This window comes from Sparassis crispa (genome assembly GCF_003851025.1).
Source record: "Sparassis crispa DNA, contig_000012F, whole genome shotgun sequence".
NCBI lineage: Eukaryota > Fungi > Basidiomycota > Agaricomycetes > Polyporales > Sparassidaceae > Sparassis > Sparassis crispa.
This window is the reverse complement of record NW_020939759.1, coordinates 1-25,227: the sequence shown is the minus strand read 5'-3', so window position 1 is coordinate 25,227 and position 25,227 is coordinate 1. Positions and strand designations below refer to the sequence as shown.

General features: G+C 48.7%; 13 protein-coding genes across 13 annotated transcripts; 6 read left to right on the top strand and 7 right to left on the bottom strand.

Annotated features, from left to right (window-relative positions):
- Positions 1-89: 89 nt before the first annotated feature.
- Positions 90-3,089, bottom strand: SCP_1300130 (hypothetical protein; the record flags this gene model as incomplete). The annotated part of the gene is made up of 2 exons (XM_027763311.1): positions 90-1,127; positions 1,188-3,089. 2 exons carry the CDS (start codon positions 3,087-3,089, stop codon positions 90-92), a joined length of 2,940 nt encoding a protein of 979 aa, XP_027619112.1.
- A 1,168-nt stretch (positions 3,090-4,257) lies between these two features.
- SCP_1300120 (hypothetical protein) lies at positions 4,258-6,305 on the bottom strand (the record flags this gene model as incomplete). The annotated part of the gene is made up of 7 exons (XM_027763310.1): positions 4,258-4,267; positions 4,688-5,082; positions 5,124-5,389; positions 5,450-5,524; positions 5,561-5,768; positions 5,823-5,960; positions 6,015-6,305. The coding sequence occupies 7 exons, from the start codon at positions 6,303-6,305 to the stop codon at positions 4,258-4,260; spliced, it is 1,383 nt and encodes a 460-aa protein (XP_027619111.1).
- Positions 6,306-8,044: 1,739 nt separating this feature from the next.
- SCP_1300110 (hypothetical protein) lies at positions 8,045-10,908 on the bottom strand (the record flags this gene model as incomplete). Its single annotated transcript, XM_027763309.1, has 6 exons — positions 8,045-8,685; positions 8,774-9,123; positions 9,175-9,768; positions 9,818-10,297; positions 10,357-10,475; positions 10,531-10,908. 6 exons carry the CDS (start codon positions 10,906-10,908, stop codon positions 8,045-8,047), a joined length of 2,562 nt encoding a protein of 853 aa, XP_027619110.1.
- Positions 10,909-11,022: 114 nt separating this feature from the next.
- Positions 11,023-11,438, bottom strand: SCP_1300100 (hypothetical protein; the record flags this gene model as incomplete). The annotated part of the gene is made up of 2 exons (XM_027763308.1): positions 11,023-11,207; positions 11,258-11,438. 2 exons carry the CDS (start codon positions 11,436-11,438, stop codon positions 11,023-11,025), a joined length of 366 nt encoding a protein of 121 aa, XP_027619109.1.
- Positions 11,439-13,311: 1,873 nt separating this feature from the next.
- On the bottom strand, positions 13,312-13,710 carry SCP_1300090 (hypothetical protein; the record flags this gene model as incomplete). Its single annotated transcript, XM_027763307.1, has 1 exon — positions 13,312-13,710. The coding sequence occupies one exon, from the start codon at positions 13,708-13,710 to the stop codon at positions 13,312-13,314; it is 399 nt and encodes a 132-aa protein (XP_027619108.1).
- Positions 13,711-15,205: 1,495 nt separating this feature from the next.
- Positions 15,206-15,721, top strand: SCP_1300080 (hypothetical protein; the record flags this gene model as incomplete). Its single annotated transcript, XM_027763306.1, has 1 exon — positions 15,206-15,721. The coding sequence occupies one exon, from the start codon at positions 15,206-15,208 to the stop codon at positions 15,719-15,721; it is 516 nt and encodes a 171-aa protein (XP_027619107.1).
- Positions 15,722-15,823: 102 nt separating this feature from the next.
- On the top strand, positions 15,824-16,312 carry SCP_1300070 (hypothetical protein; the record flags this gene model as incomplete). Its single annotated transcript, XM_027763305.1, has 1 exon — positions 15,824-16,312. The coding sequence occupies one exon, from the start codon at positions 15,824-15,826 to the stop codon at positions 16,310-16,312; it is 489 nt and encodes a 162-aa protein (XP_027619106.1).
- Positions 16,313-16,674: 362 nt separating this feature from the next.
- On the top strand, positions 16,675-20,148 carry SCP_1300060 (Transposon Tf2-6 polyprotein; the record flags this gene model as incomplete). The annotated part of the gene is made up of 1 exon (XM_027763304.1): positions 16,675-20,148. One exon carries the CDS (start codon positions 16,675-16,677, stop codon positions 20,146-20,148), a length of 3,474 nt encoding a protein of 1,157 aa, XP_027619105.1.
- A 419-nt stretch (positions 20,149-20,567) lies between these two features.
- Positions 20,568-20,879, top strand: SCP_1300050 (hypothetical protein; the record flags this gene model as incomplete). Its single annotated transcript, XM_027763303.1, has 1 exon — positions 20,568-20,879. The coding sequence occupies one exon, from the start codon at positions 20,568-20,570 to the stop codon at positions 20,877-20,879; it is 312 nt and encodes a 103-aa protein (XP_027619104.1).
- A 73-nt stretch (positions 20,880-20,952) lies between these two features.
- SCP_1300040 (hypothetical protein) lies at positions 20,953-21,435 on the top strand (the record flags this gene model as incomplete). The annotated part of the gene is made up of 2 exons (XM_027763302.1): positions 20,953-21,265; positions 21,419-21,435. The coding sequence occupies 2 exons, from the start codon at positions 20,953-20,955 to the stop codon at positions 21,433-21,435; spliced, it is 330 nt and encodes a 109-aa protein (XP_027619103.1).
- Positions 21,436-22,065: 630 nt separating this feature from the next.
- SCP_1300030 (hypothetical protein) lies at positions 22,066-22,392 on the bottom strand (the record flags this gene model as incomplete). Its single annotated transcript, XM_027763301.1, has 1 exon — positions 22,066-22,392. The coding sequence occupies one exon, from the start codon at positions 22,390-22,392 to the stop codon at positions 22,066-22,068; it is 327 nt and encodes a 108-aa protein (XP_027619102.1).
- Positions 22,393-22,440: 48 nt separating this feature from the next.
- Positions 22,441-23,049, bottom strand: SCP_1300020 (hypothetical protein; the record flags this gene model as incomplete). Its single annotated transcript, XM_027763300.1, has 1 exon — positions 22,441-23,049. One exon carries the CDS (start codon positions 23,047-23,049, stop codon positions 22,441-22,443), a length of 609 nt encoding a protein of 202 aa, XP_027619101.1.
- A 1,178-nt stretch (positions 23,050-24,227) lies between these two features.
- On the top strand, positions 24,228-25,059 carry SCP_1300010 (hypothetical protein; the record flags this gene model as incomplete). The annotated part of the gene is made up of 3 exons (XM_027763299.1): positions 24,228-24,549; positions 24,601-24,949; positions 24,997-25,059. Coding segments are annotated over 3 exons (734 nt in total), but the record flags the coding sequence as incomplete, so codon positions are not given.
- Positions 25,060-25,227: the final 168 nt, after the last annotated feature.

Genomic DNA, 25,227 nt, shown 5'->3' with positions numbered 1-25,227 from the left:
TTGTTATCACCGAGGTTGTCATGATCGACGGTGGTCAAGCATTCGCGGCTGAGTACGAGTTCCTTGATCCTCTCGAAGGCGTCTTGATGTCAGGATTCCCAAGTGGGAAACACCTTGTCGGCCGTCTTCAGTGTAAGAGGAGTGAGAACGGAGGTGTGTGCAGTGAGCTGAGGTAAGAATGAAGAGATGTACCGTACAAGTCCGAGGAACGCACGGACGTCTTTTGCGTTACGTGGAACTGGCCAGTCCATGATACGGGCAACCTTGTTGGGGTCTGCCTCGATTCCTCGGGCAGAGATGTGGTGTCCAAGGAAGTCGATTTCGGAACAAAAGAGGCTGGTCTTTTTGATGGAGCAGAATAGGTGAGCGTTGCGAAGTGCTTCAAGGACCGTGGCGACATTGCATTCGTGTTCTTCAAGGGACTGAGACCAGATGATGATGTCGTCTAGGTACACATGACAGATGCGGCCAATGTGTTGGTGCAATGCAGAGGTCATACGACGTTGATGTGTGGAGGGAGCGTTGCGACATCCTTGGGGCATTACCAGCCACTCATAGAGACCAAACGGAGTGTGAACCACTGTGTACTTCACATCGTCGGGGTGTACGCGGGTCTGGTAAAATGCATTGGTCATGTCCAACTTTCCCCAAATCTTTCCTTTTGCGCAGTCGGTAAGAATGTCGTCAATGCAGGGGAGGGGGAAGCGGTTGGGGACGGTGTTCTGGTTGAGTTGGCGGTAGTCATTGACCCAACGTGGAAGTGCGGTCGGGTCAGACTTAGGGATGATGAAAGCGGGTGCTGCATATTCGCTTGAGGACGGGCGCATACAACCGGCATCAAGGTGTTGTTGCAAGAGAGTCTGCCAAGCATCTCGATACTTGCACGGGCAAGCGTAGGAGCAAGTGGCGATGACTTTACTGGGGTCCTTGAGCAAGAATCGATGGTAGACATCAGTGGGCAAGTCAGCAAGTGGCGGTGTGCCAGTGGGGAACCGGTCAATGAATTGTTGCTTGTACTTGAGATCAAGGTCGAGTAGATGTTGTTGTGATGCGAGTTGTTCGATACGAGTGCAAACGAATGGTACTGGGTCAGCGGCCAGGACAGTTTCGCATTGACGATCAACAATCTGTCACTGTGCACGGAGACGTTCTCTCAGTTCCTCGGTCATACTGCGTGTGGCTGCCACCACACGAGACGACGAGGAGAGAGGATGACTTGTGGGCACTCGTTTAGGTGTTGTCGGGGTTGCAAGAAGTGCATATCTCGATTCCTTCTGGGTCACAGTGCGGTGTTCGGCATCAACAATAAGTCTGTTTGCAGCCATGAAGGGTAGACCTAATAGTACAGGCATCTCTAGGCCAGGCATGACGAGAGCGGGAACGACAAGAGAACGGAAAGAATGGTCCAGAGAGTCCAACTTTAACTTCACCCAATGCGATGATAATGAGACCGACTTCCCCCCATCCTTCGCGGTATGAAAGGCGCGTCCAGATGAGACAGGCTTCGGAAGAGGCCGACGGCGGAGACCGAGTTTGTGAACGAGAGATTCACTAATCAGTACTGCATGGGAGCCATCGTCAATTAAGGCACGAATGTGAAGGGGAGATTCGACTTTTGGTCCGTCAATGAGACAAGACCAGTATAGATTAGGTTCAGAGAAGACAGGCACGTACTCGTTGTCGTCCGAGTCAGAACCATCTCCGAGAACAGACGTCTGGTTTACAGGAAAGACGGCTGCGACATAGGCAGGTTCCTCGCTGGCATCCTGGACCACAGCAGCGGCGACCTTGCGCTTTCCGTCCTTGACTGCTTTGATACGATCTGCGACGTTAGCCTCCGAAATTGGGGTGTAGGAAGCAGCATCAGGGAAGCCATTCGGGCATGTCGCCGAGGTATGGTCCTGTTCAGGTAAGCAGCATTTGTAGCAACCGCGGTACTTCTGAAGGACGTTGCGCTCATCCTGAGTTATTTTCTGCAGTTTAGTGAAGGTGCTGCCAACGTTGTCGGCGGCAGAGCGTTTGGCACCAGCAGATGAGGAGGACTTATCAGTGTTTGTCTTATTGGCCAGGGGACGTGCCGTGAAGTGTTTAGCGCATTCCTTGGCAACAGCGTTGGCGACGGCGGTGTTGACGTGGTCGTCTTCCTCGCAGAGTTCCTCGTCGAGTTCCTGGACTGCGAGGAGCCATTGGGAAAAAAGGACAATATCGTTGAGTTCACGTGCATGATGTGGGGAGTTCATTTTCTTCTTCAGGCGGGCATTGACACCTGCGCGAAGCTGCTGATGGAGCTCGGTGTTGTCCAGGGCCTGTGTTGTGCGAGAGATGATGGCTGCCTTGGACTGTATCTCATTCGCCCAGTCCCAGAAGGGATGATCACCTTGGCGCGCTCCCATAACCTCATCGCGGATGGTGCTATCCCAGTCATGGGGGAGGTAAGTGGCGCGTACTTCCATCATGAAATCCTCGAAGGAAAGAGCATCGAGGCGTCCTTGGTGGGCATCGTACCACATGGCAAGGTGGGGGTAATCCATGCGCGACGCTACCATCGATACCTGAAGTTCGTCTGCGAGCTGTGCCTTGCGGAAGTGGCGTTCACATGCGGTCTGCCAAGTATTGATGACCGACGGTGTGAGATCGCCGGGAAGGAGCTTCGGTGCTTGGCTCTCCTTGGGGAACTCAACGGTCGCGACTTTCTTCATCATCGTAGGTGGGTATATGCGCATTGGTTCGGTGGCGGCAGTTTCCACGGGTGCTAGTTCGTGGATTATGGGGGATGGAGGAGATGAAGAAATGTCGGAGAGGGAGGAAACAGAGGAGAGGGAAGGTGATATGGTCGCGTCGTCGATGGCAGTCAACAGCGCGGTGTCTTGTTCTAGGTGAGCTCGGCTTCGTGTCCTCAGGGGGACAACGACGGTTGGGAGATAACGATTCGACGGAATGGTTGGAGGTGGTTGCACATGGTGGTGACCCGTGTTACGGAAACGGTTCAGCAGTGTTTGTTCAACGTTCAAAAAAAAGTGGAACCCGACACGGGTCAGGAACACGGCAGAAGCAGACAGCGACGGAATGGGAACAAGACTTCGTTGCATATAAGTAGAAGTAAGGAATACAGAATATTGGACATACCTTCGTTGCGTATAAGTAGAAGTAAGGAACGCAACGAAGGATGTTCGAACATGGTGTCGTCGCAAGCAAACAAGTACAAACAGTATGTGAGTATATGTGGTAAGTACGCGGTGTGCTTACAATACGCTCTTTAGTATCAGTTTGTAATGAGTTTAGAATAGTCTGAAAATGTCACCTGGTATCACTTTGTAAGATGCTTACAATAGTTGATAAGAGCCTTACAATACCCTACAAAGTGCTATATTGACTCCTAGTGTGTCTAGTAATGTTTAGTAAGTCTTCTGTAATGCCTCATTATGCCATTTATTGAATTCTAGTACATCCTCTAGTATTGGTTTGTAAGAACCTTAGAATGACCTACAAGACTGCCTAGTTACCATTACAATGGCCTGCTATACTGTCTACTGACACCTAGGATGGGATCTAGTATGAGTTTCTAAGGACCTTACATAATGTCACAATTTTCCTGGTATTTGTGCGATTTTTCTGAATTTTATTGTAAGTGTTTGCTCTAGCCACAAGTCACGTGCCACATGGGCGTTGATGAGACGACAAAAACTCGCGCTGCCACGTGATGCAGCGCGAGTTTTTGTCATCTCACTAACACCCAAATAGGCGCTGTGGCACGAAACTCGAGTGACATGTCACCTGGACCTCACGTGTTCCTAAGCTAATAAGCTTGTCAAGCGCCCCCGGTACGGCAAGCTAATAGGCTTAATTGGCCTAAGTCCCGCACACTGCCGGTAACACTGGGAATATTGTGGGCTCGATGCCCAAAGCATCGAGCTTACATGATAGCGCTGATAAGGCCCGTGTTGTCATCGGCACTGATGTATAGATAGCACGTGCCACCCCGCCGGTCATCATTAGGTACCGCCGGCTATCGGATCCCACTTCCGCACCCAATGCCGGCGCCCTCGTCGCCGCCATCCCCGATGATGACGACGACAATTCCCTTGTATCTTCCCCAATTCTCTCCATTTTTTTTCGCTTTTTTGATGTTCTATGACCATGTAGCTGTACTGTAGCTCCACCACAGTAGACTCTTCAGATACTCACTGGTAATTGCACCTAATGTTCCTTGAGACAATGATGGGCAGGCAAAGGAACCTAATTCCATTGAGATTAAATCTATCCACACCTATGGAAGGGGAGGAGATGTAATGTGAAAGAAGGAACAAGTGTAGTAGTATGGTGAGATGAAAGGGCCGTGGGGAATATATGAAGTAGAAAGAGGCGATGGGAAGGAGGGGGTAACAACGAAAGGAAATAGTGCCAGTAGAGGAGAAGGCCACAGACAAAGGGTAAAGGCAAAGGCAAACATGATGGTCAGAGCGAAGGTGGCGGCGATGGAGGGAGGTAAGGATAGAGGCGACGAGCAGTAGTGATGACGATAAAGGCGATGGTAATGGAGGGCGACAGCGATGGAGGCGATGGCGATGGAGGGCGACGGTGATGGAGGGCGACGGCTATGGAGGGGTGAAGGTAACAAAGAGCGTGGTGGTGATAGAGAAGGCGATAGGGAGGGCGATCGAGGAGACAAGACATGCCACCTACTTACATGGTGGATGGCACTGTATCTTCCATCATGGATGGTGACACATTCTCGACCACCCCTGCCGTCTTCTTCTTCACCCGAGGACCCCTCTTCACACCCTTGTCACTGCGCGACTTCCGAGTTTTCTTGGGAACCACGAGGCCCGAACCATCTGGAGCGGAGACGACGTTCACAAAGTCTGTGAACGGTGCACCCATCTTTGCTCGTTTGTGCTGAGAGGCCCCGTCCGTGACATCGGCCTGCTGGGGACGCTTGTTTGCGTAGGTCTCAGGACTGTGGTCGTTGGTGGGCAGAGTCACAGAGGACGCGGCTACCATGTTCTGACCAGTGGATGGGGGCAAAACGATGTTAGACGGGGAATCTACCGGTGTAGCATGCACCACGAGCTCAGAAGATGCCTGGACAGTGTCGGCCTCCTGCACAGTGTCGGCGTCCTGACAGTGTCTTCCTGATCATCTCCAGCCACTGTTGTCACCTGCCGAGACCGTCGCTCCAACCACTGCATCCACTCCTCATCAGGCATGGACCGGAAGCACGTGCGACCGGACTCCCAGGACCCGAACAAGATCTCAAGTTTGGTATGCGAGCCTACATCCCCGGGGCAGCAGAACTTAGGCAACGGCCAGTTCTCGATAACTACACCGAACTTTGCGGTAATTTGGGTGTCGAAGTTGAGGTACACCATCCGCGAGATAGAGCCTCTCACTGCAGCTCATTCTATCAAACCAGTCAGAATTAATACAAAACATTTGCGGCCGCACTTACTGAGCTTCTGCATGATCAGCCCACTTGTCTTCTTCTTCAAATCCAGCACTTCCTGCACGTAATTGCTGACAACACCTGGTAGAACTGTAAGTATTGATCAGGTGCATTAACCGTGTGACGACTTGCCTTCGACTCTGGAAATACAATATCCTTCCATATGCATTGCAAGCTCTTGTACAGTGCACTTAGTGGTCGTCGCAATAAAGTGGGCTAAGTGCGGGTTGCTGTAGAATATAAAAGGCTGGTTGTACTGATTGACATCCGACCTCACAGCGAACATGAGGACTTCGGTGCCGGTACGATCGTGAAGGGCCACCAGCTGAAAAAGCGGAGTAGTCAGCACGGTCGGTGAGTACATGAGAAAACTACGTACCTCGTGCTCAATATTTGCCATAGTCATTCGCGCATCATTGAATGCGCTCAGAGGGACATTGTGCTCGGCATGGGCGCGCATGCTTCGGCGCTCATCCAAAGCCTTCACTTCATCTTCAGTAGCTGCTTCTTGCTCCTCCTTCGACATGCTCTTCCATCACGTTGATATATCCTTGATTATGGCGGCAGACACACGCGAGCATTGCATGATGGCCTTGAAGTAGTAGTCAACACTGTGAGAACCGAAGCGCTCATGGAGGCGCTCTGCTTTGGTGAGAACCACCTCCCTCGCTTCTCGAAGCGCGATGTGATATGCGTCCTTGTGCTCCTTCCGCTTCACCTTCAGCAAAGCCTTTTCTGCAGGGGTGCGGGAAAAGATCTTGCGTTTCGTGCGGTGTCGCCATGGGTAGCGCGTCTGGGTAGTTGATGGTTTACGCCCTCTGGTAGGGAGGCGCTGCAAGCTATCAGGGCCCATCCTGACCATGCGTCAAAGGGCCGTGTTCTCATGTCACAGCGGTGGAAGAGGGGATCACAGAAGCAAGGGAAGCAGTGGGGTGGGAACGACATGTCATAGTTTTTATTCCTCACGTGACTATGTTGGAGATTCACAAAAAACATAGAGGAATACAGGACATTTAGGAAACTAAGATCTGAGGCCTGAATATTGAGTATCTATACCTGAGGAAGTACCAACAAATGCCACAGCCATTGAGCATTCACAGATAGTCCCATGGCATCAACAAACCCTGCAAATTCCTCCAAAGTACTGCTATGAATGCGTGCTTGCACAATGCGCAGGAGAACGTTGTGAGACATCGGATGTGTTTGGAAATAGACGTCTGCCATCTCTCCGAGAAAGAACACAGGATGACCATGTGGCACCTCCGCAGAAGTCTCCTGCACGTCCAATGCCGGAGATGAAGCGTAAAAGACAGGATGCCAGAAGAGCTGTCTGAGAACATGTAGGCCATTGGGAGAGCTGCCATTCGCGCTCGTTGAGGGGCGTCATCGTAAATCATCTCCAATGCTGAGATCTAACAAGATCAGTTAAGGTTTGTCACCGGGAGATGAGTGTACTCACTGTTAATCATGTGTAACAGCTGGGTCTGCACATCGATGGTGGACTGTGTACTGGAGGACCGCTGGGTCTGCACATCCACGGCGGTCTGTGTACTAGATGAAGCCCTTGGAGTCCCCACCATCAACGGCATTGCAGCGGTATGTATGTCTGTTGCACGCGAGATTGCTGCACGACCATGGGATGATGCCGTGGAATGCACCGGAGAAGGCACTGTGCACACGATCGGGGCCAGTGACGTAGGTGTTGGCCCGTGTGGACTGGCTGTGCTCATGGTTGTGTGTGAATGCAATGGACTTCGTCGATATGGTGATGGCAAAGATGTGGCAGGTGACGCAGTGTTGACAGCTGTGGTACCTGCAGCAGCTGGCGGGGCACTGCGCTTCAGCCAAAAAAGTAAGGCTGCAAGGAACGAATTCTCCTTGATGTGCATGGCTCTGGAGAATTGTGTCAGTGGCTGCACATCCCCCGACCTGTAGTGATCACGGTAAGATGTGTCCTGAAAATTGTGAGCTCAGTTAACTTACCACTCCCCATCACAGTAGATACCATTTTTTATGCCCCAAACGACAGTGTAGAACTTGCGGCCCAATGGCAGCAAGTTCCCGATTGCTGTCGAAGTTGTAATGTACTGTATGAGCGCAATCGAGTCTCTTGCAGCTCCTACATAATGCAGCATGTCCGCGAGAGCATCGTAAACTTCGTGGGCATCCTCACTGCTGGTGCATCGGACAATGAGAGGCAGCAGGCTGCTGCTATGCCTAACAGCAACATTGCGTGGGCTTCGCAGATGTGAGTACCATTTACCTTGTAAATGATTTGTGGATTGTCACCCACCGCGTTGGTGAATATACGCCAGGTTGGTTGTTACCGATAACAGCATAAAAGTGGATCGTAGCGGAAGACATGTGCATAGAAGTGCGATGTGCGAGTAGCAAGGTGCGCGCGCGGAGAGTGATTTGCTATAGATCGATGTGCACCATTGCGACTTACACTGCCAATCGTACTCTAAGATTGCGGCCTACTGCAGTGACCAGTGCATTCAGCTCAGGATACTGCCACACTGCAAATGCTCAGACAATAGGCCCTCCGTGATAATCTCGCAATATATTTATATTGTCAGACATACAGAAGACATCATGTAACTACACCACGAGATTTGAGACATAATCTACCAAACCACTGATGTCACCTTCTGCTTCGTCGTCATCATCAAGCTCCAGTCCCGCGCGCTCTTCTTCATTCAACTCATGCATCTCAGCCGAGAGAAGATCTTCGACATCCGAATGAGCAACCGGCAATGAATGAGGGACACCAAGACATTCACCAGGAAATGGATTGCCCGTGAAGCCTTGCAGTGCATAGATGCGCTGCAGGAACGCGAGGATGTGAGTGTTGACTACCCGACGGCAAGAGCAATATTCTAGCACAGCACCATGCAGTGGGTCTTGCCGGTGGCAGAGGTCATCGAGGACGGTGCTGAAGAGCATGTCCTCATCACGAATGTGGGTATGAATGCGCCGCACTTCAACGTTACACTTCTGGATTTCCTCATGTGCACGCTGGATCCGGCGGTGGAGATGCATTGTCTCCCGCATGGCTGGCTGCGTCCACTGCTTCTCACGAATGTCATGGCGGGTATCGTGCAGGAGGTTGAACTCTTCAAGAAAACTGTAGTGAGAAACCTTGTCCCAGTCAAGAGTCGGGCGTGGAGGATTCAGAGCCACGCTGCGACATTGTATGAGGTGACGGCATTTCGGATTGCCCTGCAGCGTGTCTGGAGGCTCTTGGCAATATACGTGCACACACAGTAAGCTAATTATTTCAAGCATTAGTTAACAACAACGGCATAGGATCCACTGAAAAATACCTACCTGTCTGCGCGAGATTCAACTTGTGTAGCTCAAAGAGCCGCTGTATGACAAGCCTCTGCAGCTTACCCAATGCCAGTTGATACTTGTGAGTGGCTATATATTTGACCGTTTCGACGTAAGGAGCATCGGATGGCTGCCAACGGTTGGTGATACCCATCTTCACTTCCATCGCAATGACTTCCTGCATCAAAATATTGAGATGCTCTCGTAAATAACGCCGCCAAGTCTCGAGCTTGCGAGTAGTCGACATCTCCATTTCATACCGTGTAGGACCATTGGTAGGTGGTAGGAACTGGTAGTCAGTTGGCGTAGCATTGAGGAACCGTGAGGATGCTTCGTCAACTTGAGTACTATATAAATGTGATCAGCATGGCACCGTATTGATGTCGTGGTTCACTCACGTTATTGCATGAAGCTCTTGTAGTGCCTCGACATATGCCATGGCATAGACATCCCATTCCGGCTCCTGCCCAAGTGTTGCAAAATACTGTTGCTCCTCCAACTCGAACAGCTTGAGGTCCTCATCGCAGACACCGAGAGATGCCATGGCATCTGCGAGAGCAACAGACTGTGTCTGAATAATATCGAGCACTTGCTTATAGTTGTTGTACAACATCGTGCTGAGATTTGAATACTTCTCGTTGTCCCACTGCTCGAAGAAAAGAAGAATAAATACTTGGTGCCGGAAGGCGGAGGCGTAGCGTGTGACAGAAGCCAGCAGATTCGAAGCACTGAAGATGCGCTCGAGCGTCTCCAGGTCTTCAAGGCCCATCCCTTTGATGATGTTCGGATGGTATTGAGTTTGACAGGGGTAGGAATGCAAGTAACCGTGGAATGCGTTGACACAGCAACGCGAGTGAAGGTGGGTGAACATTGGCCCAAGTGAACTGTGACGAACGGTCTGCTCGAAGGAGCAACCAATGTCGTAGCCTGCCAGTGTGTGAGGTCCGAATACTTCCATAGCCTTCGCGACGATAGCGAGAGGATGTTTAGCACTGTTGATGATTTGTCAGCCCATCCCTTGAAAATAAAAGAAATACTTACAGTTCACCGCTCCGAACCATGTCAATCAGCCAGAGAATAAGGCCGTGCCTGCATGCACTTGCAAATATACCTGTCTCCTTAAAGACTCCCCACATCTTCTTCTTCTCTTCTGCAGCTGCAGCCTTCCAATTCTCGGTGCAACCGGACACAGGCTCCATATTGTCGTCTGTTGGATCGCCTCCATCCGGTGTCTGATCTTCACCACGGTCGCTCTCGGCATCCTCATTGGTATCCCGGTGCAATGGTATGTCGACCTTGTTCAGTGTACATCTCGACTGCACTTCATCGGCATACTTCTCGATGAAGTCTTCTGGAAGGTAGTAGTCGCTGTTGGCTAGCGTCCGAAGATCTCCTGCGCGGCGCCCACCCACAGGAGCCAACCGCTTGAGGGAACTGTTACCGTCCATGCAGTACATACACGAGAATTCAAGCGAAGGCTCATCCTTGAGCTGTACAGAGAAAAGGTCAGTACGAGGCAGGCTACATGTAGTGAAACTCGCACCTCATATCCGCAAGCTGGGCAACCATTTAATGCTCACCAGTTGGGCATATCACGGCCCAGTGCACTAAGGACCTTCTTGCGGACCATGTGCAGAATCGTAAGGTAGATGTCGAATGCATCGCCAAGCGCGGCACAATAGCGGCGACGGAAAGGAATCTGTAGGTGGCAAGGTTAGCTATCAAGTACTTTCAGGGGATTTCAGTAAACTCACCATATAAAAATGACAGAGGAGTTTTGCAAAGGCTTCAACACTGAACGAGGGCTTGTAGAGCCTGATACAGTGAAGTAGTTCTAACGTCTTGAGAGAGATTGCGAGTCCTGGGTTGAGGGGTGTTGATCCGAGGTAACCATTGAGGACAAGAGCTTCGGCGACAGATTCGATGTGTGCAGGTCGGCAGATTGACGCGGAGTTGACAGTCGAGTAGATGTCAAGGACAGGGATTTCGAAGTTGTAGTCGATGCCATCATCTGCGCTGGCAGTTGCTTCAGTAGGTTCATCAGCTGGTCGGTCAGGACCATAGCGCCAGGATAAGTACGCGTCTACAAGTTTCGGGAGAAGGGGCTGCCAATTTTCATCCAGGTGGCGCATACGTTGCCACCAAGTGCGCATATCTTTGTACCAGCGAGGTTTTCACCTGAATGTAATGTCACAAATTAGTGTACAAAGAATACTAAAGGGTACTCACTTCGACCCCACGATATCTCAGAATGCCATGGTGAACGTCGAGTCATTTTGCAGATCATCTGGTAGCATCTCCCATTCCATATCATCAGCTGCCCCCACCTCCTCAGTTCTTGGCAAGTCCTGCTGATTGTTGTCCATACTGTCATCTACAACAGAATCCCCCTGCATGTCCAAGAGCGCCCGGATCTTCTCAGCACTCAGTCCTGCGACTCACGAGATGAGTGTCGAACCTTGGACAAGGCAGTGTACTCACCAGCAATATTTTGCAGGAGCATTTCTTCCGCTCTCTTTTTCTCCTTTGCGATTGCCATCGCGCCATACACGGTTCCATGGACTTCCTTGATGCGCCGTCCGACCACAGATGAGCATGCCGAGGAAACCAAGGTGGTGACTCGGACTGTTCGGGAGACTCCCTTTGATCTGTGGGCCCCCATGCTGAAACAGGCTGTTAGAGCTGACCTACACTAGAGGACATTGTCGAGTCGCAGAGTAGTGCGCAGGGTACTAGGTAGCAAGCGCCCCCCGACCAACGGTCCATCACGTGATGTTGTTGAACTTCCTTCAACAACCATGAGCCTGTACTTATTAGACTCAGAATTGTAGTATTACAAGCTACAGTATAGCTACACAGTCATAGAACATCAAAAAAGCGAAAAAAAAAGGAGAGAATTGGGGAAGATACAAGGGAATTGTCATCATCGTCATCGGGGACGGCGGTGACGAGGGCACCGGCATTGGGCGCGGAAGCGAGATCTGATAGCTGGCGGTACCTGATGATGACCGGCGGGGCGGCACGTGCTATCTATACATCAGCACCGATGACGACACGGGCCTTATCAGTGCTATCATGTAAGCTCGATGCTTTGGGCATCGAGCCCACAATATTCCCAGTGTTACCGGCAGTGTGCAGGACATAGGCCAATTAAGCCTATTAGCTTGCTGTACCGGGGGCGCTTGACAAGCTTATTAGCTTAGGAACACGTGAGGTCCAGGTGACATGTGACAAGTGTGGCTGGAAGTACTTCCAGCCAAACTTGCAAGGCTTGTGGTTCACTCAATTCTGCTCGGATTTTGATGAACCCAGTAGGCATTCTGACCAGATTTTTAAGCTGAATCTGATGTTATTATTTTCAGAACATCATATTCACTTTCTGCAGTGCTACAATCCATTTTCTCTGCTTTCTCTCACTCCTGCTTGTTTCTTCAATGTGTACTGCATGTAATAAATAAGGCGCCCTATCTAACATGTACATGTACATTATAATGTTATTCCACAATTTAACTGGAATTTTTACAATTTTCTACACTTTAGGCTGAGCATTCTAATTCAAAACTAAGGTATCTCAGCCAGTTTTACTCAGATTTACTTGGTTTAAGAGAGTATTCTGAACTATATTATGCATAGATTTTAATACCACTAAGGTCTACATCTTAGAATTACTGTGTGCTTCCCTCATTTCACTAACTATAATGCACCAACCTCTGGTGACTGCTGGAAAAAGTGCATGATAGTTAAGTTGGTGAAAGGCTCATCCTACAAAGAATAATCCCTTTTTACCCAAGGAATTGTAACTACTAATGACTATACAACAGACAAATATAATGTGTTCCTTAGAGTTAGAAAAGCAAAGGTAGATCTTGACATCACTGTCAATTTGATATATAGAAGCAGCTAAAGAAGATAAAGTAAGTGAGAATATATATTATTTTATTCTCATAAAAATGCATACTAAATTTGCTGCCTAGAGATGCCATTGAATGAATAAACAAATGGCTATAAAGTGAAGAAAAGTGCAAGAAGAGTAAGTAGTGAGGGCGAACAGATAAGATAAAGATCTTATCAGCTATATTGGGCAATGTTTGGCCAAGTCGCGCCGGTTTTCAATACAAAAATTTCACAGTCCGACTGAATGCAAATTGTAAACAAGTAAGCAGAGCAGTAAGTAACTTTGTTACCAGAGTGGACCCTAACCCTAGGTGTCTCATACAAATTTTGTATTGAATTTTTGTTCTCACAGCTTCTTGGGGCGGTTTCTTGTCACACCCAGGGTCCAACTAGAACGATTCCTTCGTACCTTAGTCATCGTAAAAGACTGACTTCAAATCGTGGAGGTAGTCGGGGACCAACTCCTCAACAGTTTTGGGTTTGTCTACAGCTGACGCTTCCTTGTGTGTCTGACGCTTCCTTGTGTGCCTGTTGTGCCAATTCCTGTGATTTACCGGATGATTTATAAAAACTGTATTCTGTGCATTACAGAATAATGGGGATTGAGTACTGTGTGTCATTCTTCCAAGGGTGGGGCCTCTTCATATAGTGAAGACTGCAGTTTCAGTCCCTTCATTCGTCAAAGGCGATTCCTTCCCGATAGGTTCAAATATCCCAATAACTGGTTTTCCTGCGATATAGGAGATAACTAGATCGTCATCATCAAGTTGATCCGTAGAGGGTTCTAATGGTGGGTCGTCTGGTTCGGTATCATTCCGCACTGCGGGTAACTCGTCACGCTCAGTGTTATCGGCTGTGATTTCTCTGATAGATTCCAAAGGTCCAGATGAGGTAGGAAAAGTTTCGGTGGTGATTAACTCTGGGGGTTCGTCTTCCTTGACAATTGAAACTTCTTCGTCTGGTACATCTTCGACGGTGGGTTTCGGTCGCCATTTGGCGTCTTTGCCAAACCAAAAGTCACCAGTTTCCCAATTGATCATCGGATTGAGGCATTTAAGCCATGGCATGCCGAGAAGTATATTTTCTTTGCAAATGCCGGTTAAGAGGAAGCGAGTAAGTGTCTTCCTTCCTCCGATTTTCATCATCTTCCAGGTACAGTGGGTAATGGTACCCATCTGATTCGGTGTGCCGCATTTACGACTTTAATCAGTTTTGGTAATTCCCATTTAAGGAAATCATTTTCTTCCGCAAATTGAATATGCATGAACGTTTCGGCCGCACCAGAATCGATCAAGGCTTCTTGTTACAACGCTCCTCACTTGTGGCGCGTCTTTTCTTTTTCTTTTCCTTGTTCCCTTTACGTTACCAGACCACGTGATCCAACACGTGACTCATCGGAGTGCAACCTCCGATTCTTTATCCAGATGTCCAGAACCCCTAGTCTAGGGTTACACCGGATCCAACTCCGGACCTTCTTCTTATCGCACATGCAAGATGTGCATGTATGCCTCATCTTTACCTCGTTCTGATACACGACTCGTTATCCCCATTAGTACTGATTATCTCTCACGACCTTACTCAGCTTTCCCATACATATTACTTCCTCGCTGTTACCCTGCTTAGACATCGTTTCACCTTATCTAGCCAATGAACGATCCTGCATTACTGCGTAGTACTGCGGATACCTTTTGTATAAGTAGACGACCTTGTCGAGCTGGATCCCCATCTCGACCTGGTTACCATTAAACCAGCTTTTCACTTGCCTTTGACTGAGATCGACCGTCAGTAGCAGACAGCTACTACGAGTCATAAGAACGAACTCTGATCGACCTTCAGTGCGAGGACATCGCCAGAAGTGTCACTTAAACGGACTTGTGTCTTAGACTAAGACCTTGTCTCGTGACGACTCGACTAGACGCTCGTGTTTCGCTGCCGCATAACATTAGGTCGAGATCTTGTTACTCTCTGTGACTTCCTAAAGTCTAACAACGAACTACCGACCGGACCGAACCTTGAAGACTAAACGATACACCCGATTCGATTGCTAAAGCACCGTTTGAGATTACTCTGTAATCGAGGTAGCTGAAGGGATAGACTGATCACTCATCTTCAGAGAGGGTTCTGTCCGAGAGACCAATAGGCCGAGGAGGCTGAGGTAATCACTCGAGCAATCAGCAAATAGGTGTATCAGTTTGAAGACAGAAGACACTCTACGGGCTTGTTAGCCGACGACGAACGAACCCACTTAGTTAAGGACGGTGTGCAGTCTACGTGTAGACATAGGCCACACAGAAGAATTTATCCACGCTGGATTTTAACTACATCAACCCGACCGCTCTTCCAGAGCAGTACCACGAGCACCTCCCATCCCAAGTGGAGTGGAGCACAGAACGAAACGCACATTTCATAGGAGGAAGGCCTGTATTCATCAGGCCAGACAATCACAACTTCGACTACTCCCCAGAGGAATTTGAAAGGACACTTCCCCATAATCTTGGTGGAATAGTGCTCCAGCACATCGCAGACAGCGGTATAATGACCTCCTATCCAGGAGAAAGACCAGACGCCCCTTGGAACCCCCCTGCCCAGAATCCTGTACCCCAACCGACTCTTGCACCAATCGTACCCGATTACATACCACCGATGGCTACAGTTACCATGGATGAAGGACGTCACCATGTTAGCCAGAAGGAACTTGGTTTTAGAAAACCCGAGATCTTTAACGGTTCAGACCGTTCGAAGCTTAGGGAATTTATAAACCAATGCAAGAACTACATGGCCAGAAATAGCCATGTCTACCAGGAGGACAATCAGAAGATCACATTCGTGCTATCGCACATGCAAGGAGGAACAGCAGGATCATGGGCACAGAGCTTCATAGAAACGGAACTCACCAATGACGACTTCCTTTCTTATGGGAGTTGGAGAGACTTCATTGCAAGTGTGAACAAAGCATTTGGCGATGAAAATATTGAAGAAACCGCTCGCACCTTGCTGCGTAACATCAAGCAAGGAACTCGTACTGCGGACGACTACATTGCCGAATTCTGATCGCTTGAATCCAAGGCGAAACTAGAAGATGCCGGAAATATCGAGTATTTCAAGTGGGGGCTTAACGACCCACTCCGACAAAGGATATATGGGATGGAAAGCATGCCCAAGACACTTGACAAGTGGTACGAATACGCCTCGCGGTTTGATAACCAATGGAGATCTGCTCAGATCTTCAAGCGAGGAGCCACTACGACGACTCGAGGAAAGGGCCGATCTGTCCATCGTCCCTACTACTCGGCTTCTGCAAAGGATCCAAACGCGATGGATGTTGATCGTGTCAATATCTCGCGCTTATCCCCGGACGAGCGACAAAAGAGAATGAAAGAAGGATTATGTTTCCTATGCGGAAAGAAGGGCCATATAGCCAACGACAGACAATTCCACCCCCAGTCTGGAAGTTTCACCCGTGCTAGAACGATACAGCCCGGGTTAGACACAGACACGATCACATGGATCAAGAAGATGCGAGAAGACCTCACACAGAAGAAGGAGACGTCGAAGGAAGAAACCAGAGAGGAACAGATCACCTATGTGCGAAACATCTTCAACGATATGACTGATGAAGAACGAACCCAATTGGGTTTTTGAGACGACGGCCACTAGTAATGCATGGACCGTCGCATCTTACCGTATCTCCCCTCATTATTTGTAACACTAGCAGAAATTCAATCACTGTGAATATTTCGTTGGGAGAGAAGGAAGATGTTACAACAGAAGCCTTGATCGATTCCGGTGCAGCCGAAACGTTCATGAACATTCATTTTGCGGAAGAAAACAATTTCATCAGATGGGAATTACCGAAACCAATTAAAGTCATGAATGCAGATGGCACACCAAATCAAATGGGCACCATTACTCATTGTACCTGGAAGATGATGAAAATCGGAGGAAGGAAGACACTTACTCGCTTCCTCTTAACCGGCATTGGCAAAGAAAACATACTTCTCGGCATGCCGTGGCTTAAACGCCTCAATCCAATGATCAACTGGGAAACCGGTGACTTTTGGTTTGGTAAAGACGCCAAATGGCCACCGAAACCCACCGTCGAAGATGCACCAGATGAAGAAGTTTCGATTTTTAAAGAAGATGGACTCCCAGAGTTAATCACCACCGAAACTTCCCCTACCTCGTTTGGACATTCAGAATCTATCAGAGAAATCACAGCCGATAACACTGAGCATGGCGAGTTACCCGCAGTGCGGAATGATACCGAACCAGATGACCCACCATCAGAACCCCCTATGGATCAGCTCGATGATGACGATCTAGTTATATCCTATATCGCAGGAGAGCCAGTTATTGGGATATTTGAACCCATCAGGAAGGAGTCACCTTTGACGAATGAAGAGACTGAAACCGCAGTCTTCACCATACGAAGAGGCCCCGCCATTGGAAGAATGACACACAGTACTCGATCCCCATTATTCTGTAATGCACAGAATACGGTCTTTTACAAACCATCTGGTAAATCACAAGAATTGGCACAACAGGCACACAAGGAAGCATCAGCTGTAGACAAACCCAAAACCGTCGAGGAGTTGGTCCCTAACTACCTCCACGATTTGAAGTCCGTCTTTGAAAAGAAAGCAGCTGAACGCTTTCCAGAAACCAGGCCTTGGGACCACGCCATTGACTTGAAACCCGATTTTATTCCACATGACTGTAAAGTCTATCCATTATCGCTCAAAGAACAAGGAGCGATGGATGACTTCCTGGAAGAAAATCTGCGAAAAGGATACATCCGACCGTCGAAATCTCAAAAGAAAGACGGAGCACTACGTCCCTGTCAGGATTACCGATACCTGAATGAAGGAACGGTGAAGAACGCCTATCCTCTTCCGCTCATCTCTGACCTTATGGATCAATTCAAAGGCGCATCGATCTTTACGAAAATGGATTTACGCTCCGGATATAACAATGTCAGAATCAAAGATGGTGACCAATGGAAGGGCGCATTTAAGACAAATCGCGGACTTTTCGAACCTATGGTCATGTTCTTTGGACTCTGCAACTCCCCGGCGACTTTCCAAATGATGATGAACGCACTCTTCAAGGACATGATTGATGAGGGATGGATAGTCATTTACATGGATGATATCCTCATCTTCTCAAACAATTTGAAAGAACATCACATTCGAACCCGACACGTACTCCAACGACTCAAAGACAACGACTTATTCCTTAAATCGGAAAAGTGTTTCTTTGACGTTAAAGAAGTCGAATTCCTAGGCATGATCATTCGAGAAAACTACATTGGCATGGACCCTATCAAACTTAAAGGAATTGCAGAATGGCCTGAACCAAGCACGGTAAAAGGTGTTCGCTCTTTCCTAGGATTTGGAAACTTCTATCGGAAGTTTATTGCCAACTTCTCGGATATTGCCAAACCATTGACGAATCTTACGCGCACTGCCGCTGGATCTCCACCTTTTGAATGGACAACAGAATGTCAGACAGCTTTCGACACATTGAAGCAACGATTCAGTACCGCCCTAGTACTGTTACTGCCTGACAAGGCAAAACCCTTTATTGTTGAATCCGACACTTCCAAGTTTGCTACGGGTGCAGTTTTACGCCAAGCCGACATCAATGGAGACCTCCATCCTTGTGCCTACATTTCACAGACGCTCAATCCAGCTGAACGGAACTACGAAATCTACGACCGCGAACTCCTCGGAATCATTCGAGCTCTCGCTGAATGGCGCCATTATCTTGAAGGCTCTCCCCATCCCGTCGAAGTTCGCAGTGATCACAAGAACCTCACGTACTTCCGTACAGCTCAGAAGTTAAACCGCCGACAAGCACGATGGAGTCTCAAATTATCACAATTTGATCTTCACCTCATCCATGTCCCTGGCACTCAGATGATCCAATCTGATGTGCTATCTCGTCGTAACGGACTCGATGACAGTGAAAGTGACAACGAAGATCACGTTCTTTTACCCAATGCACTATTCGTGCGGTCCATTTCCCCGACACTATTCAATGAAATCAGGAATCACGCAGCAAAAGACCTCATTGTTCACGAAGCCCTCGAAGCGATTGCGCACAAAGGGCCATTCCCCATGAAATCATCGCCTTCCGACTGGGAAGTTCGCGATGGTGTCATCCTTTACAAGGGAAAAATCTACGTTCCACCATCCGAAACTCTTCGTCGTGACCTCGTTCGACTACATCACGACTCCCCTGCCATGGGTCACCCTGGAAAGTTCAATACCCTTGAACTGTTACGTCGTGAATTCTGGTGGCCCGGCATGTATACATTTGTCTACAATTATGTTGAAGGCTGTGCCGCCTGTCAACAAATGAAACCGAATACTCATCCAACTCGTATTCCTTTGGAACCAATTCCCGCCGACCCACACGCATTACCATTTTCCTGTTGCACCACCGATTTTATTACCGACCTCCCCGTTTCCAACGGTTTTGATTCAATTATGGTCATGGTAGACCATGACCTTACGAAGGGGGTGGTTCGTACGCCCTGCCTCAAAACGATCACAGCCGAAGGAACGGCCAAGATTTTTCATGACAAAGTATACTCGCGATTTGGATTACCCGACCGAATCATCTCGGATAGAGGACCTCAATACGCATCCAAGGTCTTCCAAGAGTTAAATCGACTACTCCAGATCAGATCATCAATGAGCACAGCTTATCACCCTCAGACGGACGGAGAAACAGAGCGAGTCAACCAGGAGCTGGAAATCTATCTTCGACTCTATTGCGGAAACAACCCTGAAACATGGGCTGACCGCCTGCCAGACCTCGAGTTTTGTCATAACACAAGGGAACACTCGGCACGGAAGATGAGCCCATTCCGCATTATGATGGGATACGAACCACGTGGACTCCCTTCCGTATTCCCGACCACGAACATTCCATCGGTTGAATCCAGGCTTGACATGTTGCAGAAGATAAGGCTAGAAGCACTAGCCATGCACGAGTTAGCCCGACAACAGATGGTGGACCGAGTCAGACAAGGATCGCCGAAGTTTACGTTAGGACAGGAGGTCTGGCTAGACTCGAGGAACCTGAAGGTCAATTACGCCTCGCGCAAGATAGCACCAAAGCGTGAGGGGCCATTCGAAATTGTCGAAGTCATCGGACCAGCCAACTATCGTCTCAAACTCCCGAAGACCTGGCGAGTTCATTCCGTATTCCACGCCGCCCTTCTATCTCCTTATCGCGAAAATGACATACATGGTCCGAATTACGTGAACCCACCACCTGATGTCGTTGATAACGAAGAAGAGTACGAAGTCGAAGCCATCCTGAATCACAAGACGTACCGAGGTCATCTGAGGTACTTAGTCAAGTGGAAGGGATATTCTTCAGCAGAAAACTTGTGGGAACCTACCCACAATTTACAGAATGCCAAGCGAATCCTCGATGCATATAAAAGGACCAGAAGAATCCAGTAGAGGAGAAGAAACCCGGAATGACTACCACGACGGTTTTCCTCATCATCTTCCTAATCGTCCTCCACTGCACAACCCTCACTTTTCTTTGGATCATCCACCGAATCCTTATCAGACGACTTGTCGAACACACACTCTTCACGCGAGACAGCCCGCACGCTAACGGCTGGGGTGATCAGAACGATGCCTGGAACTGATCAGGCAGCTCTTATCTCTGTGGGAATACTCTTTATCGTCCAATGGATTTTCATCTATTTGATTATTACCCGGATCCATGACATTCTATTTCACATCACAGATAACCGCGATCCCCTTAACAACCGAAAGGTATAAAAGGAGGAGAAGACGATATATCATCAATGCCCACTTCCGCTATAGACGACCTTGTTCACAATATACTCGCTGAAGTCGCCTCCACAATTATGAGCATACCCGCATCGCCTACGCTTGTCAATGGAGTACCCTCTCAAGCACAGACACCCTTTATCCGCGCCTCATCGCCCTCACCTTCTATCGAACTCAGTCACGCATCGGACGAACAAGAATTTGCCACACGTCTGGTCTCGGCTATCCGTGTTCCTGTCGACTTCACAGATATCCTCGTCGCCTTACAAAATCGCCCGCAAGATCGACAAGCGGTGGTTTCCATGCAACGAGCATTAGAAATGGTCGAGTGGATGCAGACGGCTAGACAAGAGCTCATCGCAGCAGAGGAAAGGACGAGTAGAGCCTGAACCAGAGTCGACCAAGTCTGGTCATTAATGCGCAGTACGGTCACTCGTACAGCACAGGAGATTTGGAGAGAGCATGGGGACGAAGACATCGGACACATCCTCGGATACACCACTAATGGAATACCCGCATCCACTCCTCGCTCGTCGCCAGAACCAATTCCCGTTCGACCTTGCCCTCCTCGTTCGCACATACCCAGTGGACGATCTCTGTTATCCCAACCATCTTTCTCGACCGCATCCACTTCTTCGCATCGCAGTCATCCCTACAGGGATGGACGTATCCCCGAACAAGGATCACGAACCAGCCGGCGGGCATGCTACAGATGTGGAGGAGATCATTATGTCCGCGACTGCCCCCGACGACGATGAAGATCACAATATTTCTTGTGAGACAAGAAACGTTAGACGGGAGCTGATGTTACAACGCTCCTCACTTGTGGCGCGTCTTTTCTTTTTCTTTTCCTTGTTCCCTTTACGTTACCAGACCACGTGATCCAACACGTGACTCATCGGAGTGCAACCTCCGATTCTTTATCCAGATGTCCAGAACCCCTAGTCTAGGGTTACACCGGATCCAACTCCGGACCTTCTTCTTATCGCACATGCAAGATGTGCATGTATGCCTCATCTTTACCTCGTTCTGATACACGACTCGTTATCCCCATTAGTACTGATTATCTCTCACGACCTTACTCAGCTTTCCCATACATATTACTTCCTCGCTGTTACCCTGCTTAGACATCGTTTCACCTTATCTAGCCAATGAACGATCCTGCATTACTGCGTAGTACTGCGGATACCTTTTGTATAAGTAGACGACCTTGTCGAGCTGGATCCCCATCTCGACCTGGTTACCATTAAACCAGCTTTTCACTTGCCTTTGACTGAGATCGACCGTCAGTAGCAGACAGCTACTACGAGTCATAAGAACGAACTCTGATCGACCTTCAGTGCGAGGACATCGCCAGAAGTGTCACTTAAACGGACTTGTGTCTTAGACTAAGACCTTGTCTCGTGACGACTCGACTAGACGCTCGTGTTTCGCTGCCGCGTAACACTTCTGTTGCAACGTCTTCCTTCTCTCCCAACAAAATATTCACAGTGATTGAATTTCTGCTAGTGTTACAAATAATGAGGGGAGATACAGTAAGATACGACGGTTCATGCGTTACTAGTGGCCGTCATTTCAAAAACCCAACTGGGTTCGTTCTTCATCAGTCATGTCATTGAAGACGTTTCGCACATAGGCAATCTGTTCCTCTCTGGTTTCTTCCTTCGGTATCTCCTTCTTCTGTGCAAGGTCTTCTCGCATCTTCTTGATCCATGTAATCGTATTGGTGTCCAACCCGGGCTGTACTGTTCTAGCACGGGTGAAACTCCCAGACTGGAAGTGAAATTGTCTGTCATTGGCCATATGACCCTTCTTTCTGCATAGGAAACATAATCCTTCTTTCATTCTCTTCTGTTGCTCATCCGAGGATAAGCGCGAGATATTGATACGATCAACATCCATCGCGTTCGGATCCTTCGTAGAGGTCGAGTAGTAGGGACAATGGGTAGATCAGCCTTTCCCTCGTGTCGTCGTAGTGGCTCCTCGCTTGAAGATCTGGGCAGATCTCCATTGGTTGTCAAACTGCAAGGTGTATTCGTACCACTTGTCAAGTGTCTTGGGCATGCTTTCCATCCCATATATCCTTTGTCGGAGTGGGTCGTTAAGTCCCCACTTGAAATATTCGATATTTCCGGCATCTTCAAGTTTCGCCTTCGGTACAAGCGATCGGAATTCGGCAATGTAGTCATCCACGGTACGAGTTCCTTGCTTGATGTTATGCAGCAAGGTACGAGCGGTTTCTTCAATGTTTTCATTGCCAAATGCTTTGTTTACGTCTCTAATGAACTCCGTCCAACTTCCATAAGAAAGGAAGTTGTCATCGATGAGTTTCGTTTTTATGAAACTCTGCGCCCATGATCCTGCTGTCCCTCCTTGCATGTGCGACAGCGCAAATGCAATCTTTTGATTGTTCTCCTGGTAGACATGGCTATTTCCAGCCATGTAGTCCTTGCATTGGTTTATAAATTCCCTGAGCTTCGAACGGTCTGAACCGTTGAAGATCTCGGGTTTTCTGAAACCAAGTTCCTTCTGGCTAACATGGTGATGACTTTCATCCATGATAATTGTAGCCACTGGTGGGACATTAATGGGTACGATTGGTGCAGGAGTCGGTTGTGGTATGGGATTCTGGACAGGGGGGTTCCAAGGGGCATCTGGTCTTTCTCCTTAATAAGAGATCGGTATACCGCTGTCTGCGATATGTAGTAGTACAAGCTCTCCAACGTTATGGGGTAGAGTTGCTTTGTAGTTGCCACCTGGGTGATCAATGCGTTGATCTGGTCTAATGAATAAAGGTCGTTTGTTTAAAATGTGTACGTTTCTCTGTGCGTCCCACTCTGCCTGAGATGGGAGGAGATCGATGTACTGCTTGAAAAGAGCAGTCGGGTTGATAAAGTTCAAATCCAGTGTGGATAAATTCTTCTGTGTGACCTACATCTACACGTAGACTGCACACCATCCTCAACTAAGTGGGTTCGTTCATCATCGGCTAACAAGCCCGTAGAGTGTTTTCTGTCTTCAAACTGATACACCTATTTGCTAATTGCTCGAGTGATTACCTCAGCCTCCTCGGCCTATTGGTCTCTCGGACAGACCCCTCTCCGAAGATGAGTGATCAGTCTATCCCTTCAGCTGCCTTGATTACAAAGTAATCTCAAACAGCCCTTTAGCAATTGAATCTGGATGTATCTAGGGAAGGACATGGGTTAGGGTTAGACCACGGTGTTTGCTTAACGGGTCTGGCGGTGACGGGTACAGGTTACATGATATCAACCCTCTGTCATACCACTGACCCGAGCCACGGTTGGGCGGGTTCATACGGTTGGGCGGGTTCATACGGTTTGGCAGGTTTGTGGCGGGTTATCTTCTCAGGTATGCATGTCATGTTTGCATCATCTACAAACACACTTTGCTATGTCACACTTTTGGCAATTATTATGTACAAGTGCCTTTCTTGTGTCCACTGCACGCTTTGCTACCTCGGTTTTGGTGACTTATGGTTACGATTGCCCTTGCATCATAGTTACTGCCTCTTTCACCTATTGCTTTGATGCTTACCAGTGCTTTCGTTCTCTGGTATGTGCTTTGATTTCTTCTTCCCCATGCCATTGAGCCTGCCACCCTGAGGTATATAAAGCCCCATGCTACCCCATTTATAATCCCAATTGTCCTGTTCCTCCAACTCTCACATACATAACCTACTCTATCTGAACACAAATTCCACTTCCATCTCAACCATGGGCTCTAAGAAAAAGCCTCGTGCATCAGCAAGCCGAGCATCGGTCGCCTCAGCGGCCTCTTTGGTATCGCAAAAGGTGTCCAAGGTCACAAAGTCAGTCAAGGCTGGTGCAAAAGCACTCATGCGGCCTCTCAAGAAGGCTCGCTCTGCTTTTTCGAAGAGCGGAGTGAGCCTTCAATCTCACTCGTCATCTAGTGCAATGTCGATCAATGAGACCTCAAGCAAGCCTGTGTCCCTTATCGACATTGACCTAGATGATGCCACTGAAGCGGCATCATCCCAGGTGGCTAACGATGAAGACTCGCCTGAAGCAGAACTTGGTATGCTCTCGCATTCTTATTATCTTCCAAGTCATGCTCACCTATTCGAAGCTCGTCTGCAAGCTTCATGGCGCTCCCCGGTCTACTCCTTCTTCAAACTTGCAGAGGTCTCAATTGACTATGACGACGAAGGCAGGAAGTACCACTTCTTCCCCTGTGCTGCTCGGCAGTGCAAGAACAAGTACAAAGGTGTGCGTCACTACCAAGATTCCAAGGACAAGTCTTCAACATCAAACTTGAAGACTCATGCTACGAAGTGCTTTGGCACAGCAGCAGTGGCAGCTGCTATTCAAGGGAAGTCCGATACAGGCAAGGATGGGTCGATCTTTGCTGCCTTTGCGCGTCGAGGTCAGCGTCCCGTTACAGTCTCACATCGCAACCACAGCAATGCCGAAGTCTGGTGCATCACACTAATATGCCCATTTATTTGTACTCATGATGCTGCAGGGCTCACCTTGTCAAGTGGCTCATGGAGAGCAATCGTCCAAGCACTATTGTGGAGGATCGCGAGTTTGTTGAACTCATAATGGCAGGTCATCCAAATCTTGATATTCCTTCTCACAGGACTGTGTCGCATGACATACATGCATCGTTTGATCGGTGTCGGGCGTGGATTAAAAAGCTGCTAAAGATGCATTTCATACGAATTATTTTGCTCTTTGTGCACTGACTTGTACT